Here is a 10,083-nt window from a genome sequence, read left to right as displayed (position 1 = left end):
CCCCAAAACTTCAAACTTCCTCAGCGCCCGGCTCCTCGCACCATTCACCCCGGCCTCAGCCCCCCCTGCCGCCAACACCCCCTCCTACATGGGGAGCGGGGCAGGGAGCGCGGCCCCGCGGCGCCTCGAGGCCCCGGAGGAGGCGGAAGGGGCCGGGGGGGGGGGGGGAAGGGGGGGGAAGAACCGGGAGGGGAAGGGGGAAAGGCACCGGCCTCACCGCCTCATCCGAGGGGCCCAGGCCCGGAGGGCAGCGCCGCCGCGGGGGCGCCCCGGGAAGGCGGGGCCTGGGCCCGCGATCCCTCCCCACCCCCTCAGCACCGGGCGCCCGGGCCCCGTGGGCCGCCGCGCGGGTCCCTTAGCCGGAAGGCCCCCGCCCGGCCTCACGCCGCCGCCCGCGGCCCCCGGCCCGGCCCGGCCCGCCCCGCCGCCGCCCCCCGCTCACTTCCCAAAGCGAAACGGCTCCGCGTCCAAGGGGGGCACCCGCCAAACTCTCGCGAGACCCGGCCGCCTCTCGCGAGATCACCGCCGCCCTCCGCCCCACCGGCTGGCCCGCCGATCCCGCGAGACTTGGCGGCGGGGAAAAGGGGGGGGGGGGGGCCTCGTCCTCTCGCGAGAGTTGAGACCGCCTCTCCGCGCGCGCACCAGCTCCCGGTCAAACTTTATTGGGGCACCGGGCGGGGACAGCGCCCGCCCCTCCCCTCAACAAATACTTTATGGAGGCGCCGCCGGTAGACAGCCGGCCTCTCCACCCCTCCGGTCAGGCCGGGCCCCGCCTGCCGCCGCTCATCCTCCAGACCGGGCTTTAAGGGTTGTTTGACCGCTTCGCGGCTCGGCCTGCCCGGGGTGGAGCAGCGCGGCGCTGGGGTTCTTCCCCGCGGGCGGGGAAGGCGGGGCCGTTCTGCGCCTCACGCCGCCACCGCGGCCTCACACGGCGGCTACGGCGGCGCGCCCCGCCCACCCCTGCGCGCGGCGCTCCCGACCTCTCGCGAGAGGCTGCGCCTCTCGCGAGAGGTCGGGAGCGCCGCGCGCCCCCGCAGCGCAGCCGCGGCCGGAGCGATGGCGGCGGCGGCGGCCGCCGCCGTGTGAGGCTGGTGCTGCGGCCTGGCCGCGGCTCCCGCCCCGTTCCCGGCCTGGCCAGGCCCGGCCCGACGCGACGCCGGCGCTGCGGCCCCCCGCGGGCCCCCCGTCCCCACCCGCGGCATGAAGGCGGCGCCGGGCGGTGCCGAGGGTGAGTGCCGGCGGAGGGGCGCGGCTGGCGCTAAGCCTTCCCGCCGGCCCCGGGAGGAGACGGGCGGGCCCCGGCGTCTCCGAGGCAGCGGCTCCGTGTCGGGCTGGGGTTGAGGTGTCTCCCCGAGAGGCGGCAACGGGGCTGCGGCCCGGCGGGAGGGCGAGGAGCCGGGGGCACCGTGCCGGCCTTTCTCCGGCGCCGCGACTCGCTCCTCTTGCTCTTGGTGCTGGCTGCGGGGGTGGTTCCGTTTTTGAAGGAAATAAAGGCGAATGTTCGCGTGAGGCTCTAACTTCGCTGCCATCTGGCAGAACTCTCCCTGTCCCTGGCCTTAACGGGGCCTTATCCCCCGTACGTAAATACCTGGAGGGAGAGCGCGAAGCCGAGGGAGCCCGGCTCATTTCGGGTGTGAACCAGAGGCCCTGGGCCCAAACGGAGAGGCGGGAGGCTCCTCGTGAGCATCACGAAACGCTTTTTCCCCTCAGAGGGTTCCCCCTTATCCCCCGTACGTAAATACCTGGAGGGAGAGCGCGAAGCCGAGGGAGCCCGGCTCATTTCGGGTGTGAACCAGAGGCCCTGGGCCCAAACGGAGAGGCGGGAGGCTCCTCGTGAGCATCACGAAACGCTTTTTCCCCTCAGAGGGTTCCCCCTTATCCCCCGTACGTAAATACCTGGAGGGAGAGCGCGAAGCCGAGGGAGCCCGGCTCATTTCGGGTGTGAACCAGAGGCCCTGGGCCCAAACGGAGAGGCGGGAGGCTCCTCGTGAGCATCACGAAACGCTTTTTCCCCTCAGAGGGTTCCCCCTTATCCCCCGTACGTAAATACCTGGAGGGAGAGCGCGAAGCCGAGGGAGCCCGGCTCATTTCGGGTGTGAACCAGAGGCCCTGGGCCCAAACGGAGAGGCGGGAGGCTCCTCGTGAGCATCACGAAACGCTTTTTCCCCTCAGAGGGTGCCCCCTTATCCCCCGTACGTAAATACCTGGAGGGAGAGCGCGAAGCCGAGGGAGCCTGGCTCATTTCGGGTGTGAACCAGAGGCCCTGGGCCCAAACGGAGAGGCGGGAGGCTCCTCGTGAGCATCACGAAACGCTTTTTCCCCTCAGAGGGTTCCCCCTTATCCCCCGTACGTAAATACCTGGAGGGAGAGCGCGAAGCCGAGGGAGCCCGGCTCATTTCGGGTGTGAACCAGAGGCCCTGGGCCCAAACAGAGAGGCGGGAGGCTCCTCGTGAGCATCACGAAACGCTTTTTCCCCTCAGAGGGTGCCCCCTTATCCCCCGTACGTAAATACCTGGAGGGAGAGCGCGAAGCCGAGGGAGCCCGGCTCATTTCGGGTGTGAACCAGAGGCCCTGGGCCCAAACGGAGAGGCGGGAGGCTCCTCGTGAGCATCACAAAACGCTTTTTCCCCTCAGAGGGTGCCCGGGGAGGTGGTGGAGCCTCCATCCTTGGAGAGGTTCAAAAGTGGCCCTGGGCAACCTGCTGTAGGTGGCCCGGCTTGGGCAGGGGGCTTGGAGCGGGTGACCCGCAGAGCTTCCTTGCAACCTCAGCCGCTCTGTGATTCTAACGTAGCCGAGAGGTATAAAGTGCTTAGCAAATGTTTATTTGTTACGCTTGGATTTGGTAGGGTCAGCGTTAGGTCTGTGAACTGTACGTGCAAGCAAGAATGAAAACAAACCCTTGAAATTTTGCAGGTGAGGGCCTACAGGGTTGCACGCCGTGGCAGTTAAAATGTCGTAGACATCTGTTTGCCTTGGACCCGCCTGTGCCAGTGGCAGGGTTTATCTTGGCAGCGATGTCCGCTGGGATTTTTTGACAAATGCAAGTGTAGAAAAAACTGCCTCTCAGCAAAAAAAAAAGGCAAAATTGTTGTACTCTGGAAACCTGCGTTCTCTTTGTGCATGTATCCGACTAGATAGATAGTAGGGAAAAAATGAACCATTTCATCTCGGAACTTTTTTAGCTAAACTGTCCAACACCAGTTTTTTGCTTAGTCACTGATCCTGTATCCCTCCTTTTCTCTCATCAGGGAGGTATTAATTGTAACAGTGGAACTTTCTAAATTATACAGAAATGAGCTCGTAAAACCACAGGTAGTAGATGGAAGTCTGTGGGATACGAGAGGTGTTTTGTAAAGGCTGCGTAGGTTCCAGGCTGGTAGAGATCCAGTCGTCCACTGCTTTGTTATCTCACAGTGTACGGAGCCGGGCCCCGGTTCTAGAACAGCGCCGAGGAGGCGCCAGCCCTCGGGTTTCAAGCTAGCGTGAGGTGGGAGTGTGATCAGAGAACCTGTAACAACTGGCCATCGGACCGATTTGGTTGAGGTATTTGGTGATGGAAGGGCCTGGGAAGATCTTTACTGTACAAGAAGTTGGAGAGTTGGAAGAGAGAATGGTGGAGGGGAATCCAAGAAACAAAGCTTAACCTCGCTTCTTTAATACAATGTTTTCTACACTCTCCGTTTCCTGTCCCGGAGACACTTCATCTTTAGACCATGCCATTGTATCTTCAAACAGTGCCCCGATATATTCCTGTCGTACCAGAACTTAACCTGATGGGGCCATGTCATTCAGAGTCTGTGCAGAATAGGAGCTGGGCTTTTCCCAACAGGCCCGTAGGCATTTTATGGTCCTTTAGGTTTTGATAGCTTGTGATGTATCCTTAACATTTACTTAACCTTATGCAGGGATAAATCGGCAGTAAATAAATTTTTTGAAATCATGTTTAGCTTAAAGGTAGAAAGTGTTTTCAAGCTTAAAGGTGGAAAGTGTTTTCATTACAACTGCCAAACTGTTTTGTTTCTAAAACTGCAAATATTGTCTCATCCTCTTTTCTGAATATTCCCCTGTCTTACAGAAACGGAGAAGCTGAATAAGATGAGTACCCTCTTAGAAAGACTTCACGCAAAGTACAACCAAAACAGACCTTGGACAGAAACCATGAAGTTAGTCCGTCAAGTCATGGTGAGAATTGTTGGGATCCGAGCAGGAGGGTTTCTGAAGTTTCTTTAGTAATAATTTGATTGTTGGTTTGTTAGATCTCTTCAGAGTGCTTTACGTTTTGTTCAAACCTTGACTTCCTCCTGGGCCAGCGTGGTTGAGGCGTGCCGGTTCTCACACCCCGCAGCATGCAGGGGAGGGGGAGATGTCCGTACCCTTTCGGTGTGGCATGCCTTTGCCTTCCCTAATTACAGCATCCCCCTCTACAGCCTAATTGACATGGGGCACCTGTCAGCTCCGTGCCCAGAAAAGGGGCAAACTTGTGGCTTCAGCCAGTGCTGAGAAGCCCGAACCATTCTGCCACTTGCTGTTTCAGGATGTTGCGTTTTGTAAAGCGATTTACTCCCTGTTCAGTGATACTCGGGACTCGGTGTTGGCTTAGTCAAACGTGGGTTTGAAATACTACTCTCTGGATGGGGGGAAGGAGGAGCAGAAGGCAAGGGAGAGCTACATCAAAGGCTTCTGCATATGTTTTGGTGTTAAAAGTTTGCCTGTCTTGTTATTTCTCTGTTGTCTCTTATATAACCCTTAGCTTATACCTACTAAAAAGTTGCTACAGTCTGTTCTTCCAGACAAGCAAGTCGCTTAAAAGAAAATAAATCAATTCCAGACCTGCCTTTGTTACCTGCTTCCAAAATGGATAGTGTTCTCCTACAGGAATCAAAATGGGGATGTAATTTGGGAATGAAATCTAATCTGCTTCTAATTACCTAAATAAACCTCACTTGACTGATCAAAAGTTGCAGTAATTCCCTCTTACTGAGTGATACACAAAAAGGATGTTTTTCTTCTTTGTTTCTGACTAAGGAAAAGCGAGTTGTGATGAACTCTGGGGGGCACCAACATCTGGTGAGCTGTTTGGAGACTTTGCAGAAGGCATTAAAAGGTTGGTGCATTCTGGTGCGTGCGCTTTACAAACTGCTTAAACAGTGATATGCTATGGAAATACTCCAAACCATAAAAGCGAGCAAGGTTGTTGCTAGCACGTTTCGCTGTGTTCCTAGTGCACGTGTGCTCGCGTTTACATAAGCACGCTTATCTCGGTGCCAGTCAGTACCAGTCAAGATTGCCTGTGTTAGTTTTATTCTAAATGCCCCTACCTGAATTCCACTTGCAGAAGAAATTCCGTTCTCTCTCTGCGGTTCTGAGAACATTTGGTTTTCTCGATGCAAATTGTTCTGCCTGTATTTTGAGTACAGATCGTGTATATAGTTGCACGTGCACAGGTGTGAGCAGACCTGGGAGGGAGTAACTAGTTGAGATTGATTTTAATGCCGATTCCTGGGGTTTGCTAAGCCTTGTTTTTTGCTCTCTCCATCCAGTATCTTCTCTGCCTGCCATGACAGATCGCTTAGAGTCTATAGCTAGACAAAATGGGTACGTCTTCTCCTTCATTTTATGGCAAAGGCTTTTCCTGTTTATCTGTACACATCGTAATCTCGCTGCTGGTTTGATTGTTTTTTGTGTGCGTCTCATAGCAATTTTTGTTTTGTTTTGTATGTAAGCCTTGGATCTCACCTTAGTGCAAATGGCACTGAATGTTACATCACTTCAGACATGTTCTATGTGGAAGTCCAGTTAGATCCTACAGGGCTGCTGTGTGATGTCAAGGTGGCTCACCATGGAGAAAACCCTGTGGTATGTATTACTGACAAAGCCGAGGGTGATACCTTTGTGGTTTTGGAACTGCCATTTTGGCTCCTGTTTGTTTGAGCAGAGGAAATGGATTATATTTAATGTTCCGCTAGACCTAGCGTTACACCTTTGCTGCTTGTTCTCATGGAAGGTAAAAGCCTCTGTGGAGTAGTCCGTTCTTGTGGGTTAATCCGATCGATGTAGTGTACGTGTGCAAGGACCGTTTTACTGATGGTCTCTCTTTTTCTCTGAGTGGTTTTGTAACTGGCAACATTATTTGAGGAAGTTATTGCTGTGTTTCTGAGAATTTTAATTCTGGAGGAAGGATAGGGAAGTTGATCTTATAAAACTGAGATCTGTGAATGAAAATACTAAAACGTGGAATGCTGAAAGAAAATGGCTTTTCTTCCCTTCTGCACATGTGTGAGAGCTTGAACTTGCTATTTACATCGGCCTAGCCATTCTTCTGAAAAGAGACCATTTTTAATATCTCTATATAAGATCATAGGTTTTCAACCTAAGGCTTCACAATTTTAAAAGTTTATTTCAAATCAGTCGTTTAAGAGGAAATAGTATTGCTTGAATTTTTCTGGGAGGGGGTTGCTGAGCAGAACTAGGACCAGAGCAATGTGTAGTTGTGAGCATTGTGTTGCTTCTCATGAAAAGCTGATGCTCAGAAATTTTACTGTCCTAATATTTTACAGTTGCTGTGCTGCACAGACTGAAATTGCTGCATTCGACATTGATATCGTTGTATGTTTTTTCCTTTTCAGAGTTGTCCAGAGTTGGTGCAACATCTGAGGTGAGCAGCAAGAGTTGTTTGTAGCATTTTCTGGCAGGCTTCTCTTTGCAGTATTGATCTGATGCTATTTTATGTCTGGAAACGCAAAATGTTTCATTACTTGCCTTTCCCAGAAATTCTCTCTGCTTCTCCAGGGCATTTTTCTGGCTTTGGTTCAGATACTTCTGATTCTGACTGCTGTGCATGGTATCTTGGAAGCTGCAGCACAACATTCATCAGAATCATTAAAGCTGGATCATTTAAAAAACACGTTTTGTAGCTTTCATGTAGCAAAAGTCTTTTCTTAAGTGACTTAGTGTCTGTGTTAATAGAATTTTTTAAACCAAAACCTAATCTGCTACGAGTTTGAATACATCTTACTTTTTCTCCCTCTTCCTTTCAGAGAGAAAAATTTTGATGAATTTTCTAAGCATCTAAGGGGGCTTGTGAACCTATATAAGTTGCCAGGAGATAAGTAAGTATAGAATATGTATTATATTTATTTACAAGCACATATATAAAATTAAACAAGCCTACAAGCTTTTCGTTCTGTGCTTAAATTTTCATTGTGTGTGACCCTACTGACTTCATCACCACGGCTTGCATGTGCATACAGTGGGTAGGGAGGATTTAATGTGAAGTGGGAATGTGGAATGAAAAGTTACCATTTCTAAATGCTCAGTCTGATGGCAAGTACTGCAGCTTGTCAGCTAGCAGTTCTGTGAGTTAGATTTTATTGCGCAGTTCCTTTCAATTTTTCTTATGTTGTTTTTTTTTTTTTTTTTTTTATCCCCCAGCAAACTTAAAACTAAAATGTACTTAGCTCTGCAGTCCTTAGAGTTGGATCTCTCAAAAATGGCAGGGATGTACTGGTAAGGACACCTATATGGTTTGTTGGTTTTTGTTGTTGGTTGTTTTTTTCTTAATTACACTGCATCATGTTGGCTGATTCTGGTCATGCCAAGTGCTGTATATCCAGGAAGTGTCCCGTTGGTGCCGGTATAGTCTGACATTAGTGCTAAGAAGTGCAATGCTGAAGCTATAGAAGGCCTGTGGTAGCAGGGGAATGATATGCATATAGAGAAAAAATGCTCAGACTTTTCTGAGCAATTCCTTTTTAACTGCAGAATTCAACTGAAAGAAAGTCTAAAAGGCCAAAAAAAAAAAAGCTTGTAACTAGGTGGATTAGTGGTAACGTGTTCTACAGTAAGAAACTGAGAAACATTTGACCATCTTTCACTGCTGTAGATTCAGTAGATAAACCATCCATGCTGTAGAGAGTAAAGTGGCTTTTGTTTTGCCTATAACAGTGTGAAGTTTAAGATCTCTATCTCTGTGTGACTGAGAAGTGTGTATATTGAACTAAAATCTTAGACAGCCATCAGCACGTGAATTTTGGCTTCAGGTATGACTCTGGCTTGTTACAGAGCTGTGATTGCCTCTCTTGCAGGCAAGCCACCAATGCAAATCCCCTCGACAAGATTCTTCATGGCAGTGTTGGCTATCTCACCCCCAGGAGCGGAGGTATCTTTGGTTAACACTTTGGTTAACCCTTTGGTTAGCACACACAGAAAAGAATAAAAATTACTGTGTTTGGGGTCCCCTCTATGGACATTAGTTTCACATTCACTGATGGCAGTAATAGAAAATGCTGATCAAACTAAAAGAGGGACAAGGTGGTTGGGTATTTGTAAGTCCCACATGATCCAGAAAGCCAGCTTCTCTTCACAAAGCCACACGCGGTGATTTTATGGCAGATGGCCATGTCTGTGTCTTTAGCAGCAGCGAGCAACTCTTTCAAGATGCACTAGCAGCTCTGCATAGTGTGTGCTGTGTTACAGTGCAAATATTATGTGGTTACAGGTGTTAATAATGATGGGGTTAACTTGTATCGTCAGGATGCCTGTTCAAAAGCTTCTCTCCCACAGGTCTCCTGATGAATCTCAAGTATTATGTCTCGCCCTATGATTTATTTGAAGATGGCACTGGAGCACCCGTTATCTTGCATGAGAACAATGGTAGGTCAGCTTTAGAAGGCTGGTGCGGACTACTACTGCTTGAAGGGAAGAAGAAAGCAGAATTCCAACAGTCTTAACTCCCCTTTGCTGTCACCCTGTAGTACAGGAAAATCATAGCTTGACTTAGAGAGGACACAGGTTTAATAAGCCCGTGTGTAAATGCTGGCTCAGTTGACCATCTTCTTGAACCTTGTGGCTGTTCTGGAGTTTGAACTGGACCAAGGGTGATGGGGTGACAGTCTGCAGAGAGAGCCTTTTTCCTTAGGGTGAATTTCATTGTTAACGTGGTATTTATTTTACTGTGGGTATACTTGTGTCTCTGCCGTCTTACCGGAAGATTATTTTTTATGCGTGTGCATGGACATCTGTCTCACTAAAATGACAAAACCAAGCACCAATTAAAATTGAGGCTGGTCTCAGGAAAGAAGAGGGTGAAATTGTCCAAAATCATTATTTGCTTTGCTTTGTAAAGAGCGTACTACAAACTTGCAAATGTATTTGGAATGTATTTTAGGAATTCTGCAATTGGTCTACCTTGCGAGAGAAAAATAGAGCATTAGGTAGCGTAACTAGTTTGGCTGTAGTCCATTTAGTGATAAAGGTGAACGCTGAAAACTGTGCCTTGTGGAGGAAGTCAGATATTTCCACCATAGCGATATGTAATTCCTAAAGCTTGCGTTAGGGTTTTTTTTTCCATCAGCTTATGTTGTTTGTTTTTTTTTCTTGCCTCCTCTTGCAGTTCCTCGGTCTTTGGGTATGAATGTGTCAGTAACAGTTGAGGGAACCATGGCTATGTACAAACTTCCAATTGCACCACTGATTATGGGCTCTCATCCAGTTGACAGCAAAGGGTAAGCAAAGGATGTGTCTGCCAGGCCTTTCTCAGCAGCCTTGTTTAGATGCAAATTCAACATTCAGTCCTCTGTTGAAGTCAGAGCGGGGAGATGACTGCATGATGTCATAGCATTATATAAAGCATACATGCTGTCTTTAAGCCAAGAAATATGTTTCAGGCATGTGACATGCTTTTGAGGAGTGTCTAAATTTTTAAGAAGGTATAACGATCTGCTTGTATTTGAGCAAACAGTAAATTGGATGTCTGGCGTGCTCATAGCAGAAGCCAGAGTCGTGCCCTGCGGTCTAATAAGATCTTGTATTAATCCAATATTTCAGAACTCCGTCTTTCTCGTCAATCACCAGTGCCAACAGTGTGGACTTACCAGCTTGTTTCTTCCTGAAATTCCCACGTCCCATTCCAGTGTCTCGAGCTTTCATTCAGAAACTTCAGGGCTGCACAGGTGGGTTGCAGATCTGTCAGACAGATACTCCCTAGGTTTTTATTAATAAACTGCTGCTCATTTTTAACGTGTGCCAGAAAAGTTGCTCAAGGTTTTGGGCTCTGTTTTCAGTAAAACCTGGACAGGTTTCCTT

General features: G+C 49.9%; 1 protein-coding gene across 4 annotated transcripts in view; it reads left to right on the top strand.

Moving 5' to 3' along the window:
* The first annotated feature begins 1,200 nt into the window (after positions 1-1,200).
* MED1 (mediator complex subunit 1) overlaps positions 1,201-10,083 on the top strand; it is an 86,094-nt gene continuing 77,211 nt past the window's right edge. For 2 of the 4 annotated variants that reach the window (XR_012831742.1, XM_075722852.1), the window contains exons 1-12: positions 1,201-1,228; positions 4,076-4,182; positions 5,026-5,104; positions 5,541-5,595; positions 5,724-5,856; positions 6,627-6,655; positions 7,038-7,109; positions 7,432-7,506; positions 8,085-8,158; positions 8,563-8,652; positions 9,392-9,503; positions 9,826-9,950. Coding sequence is in view for 3 of the 4 variants with exons in the window: in XM_075722852.1 (XP_075578967.1) it covers positions 1,201-1,228; positions 4,076-4,182; positions 5,026-5,104; positions 5,541-5,595; positions 5,724-5,856; positions 6,627-6,655; positions 7,038-7,109; positions 7,432-7,506; positions 8,085-8,158; positions 8,563-8,652; positions 9,392-9,503; positions 9,826-9,950 (979 nt within the window). In the remaining variant the exon portion in view is untranslated. Of the gene's footprint in view, positions 1,229-2,894; positions 2,914-4,075; positions 4,183-5,025; positions 5,105-5,540; positions 5,596-5,723; positions 5,857-6,626; positions 6,656-7,037; positions 7,110-7,431; positions 7,507-8,084; positions 8,159-8,562; positions 8,653-9,391; positions 9,504-9,825; positions 9,951-10,083 lie in introns of those variants that run through there. The other 2 variants (XM_075722854.1, XM_075722853.1) reach the window with 1 other exon arrangement.

The sequence above is a fragment of the Pelecanus crispus genome, chromosome 18 (assembly GCF_030463565.1).
Source record: "Pelecanus crispus isolate bPelCri1 chromosome 18, bPelCri1.pri, whole genome shotgun sequence".
Lineage (NCBI taxonomy): Eukaryota > Metazoa > Chordata > Aves > Pelecaniformes > Pelecanidae > Pelecanus > Pelecanus crispus.
Note: the sequence above shows the minus strand (reverse complement) of the source record. Positions and strands in the feature narration are given on the sequence as shown.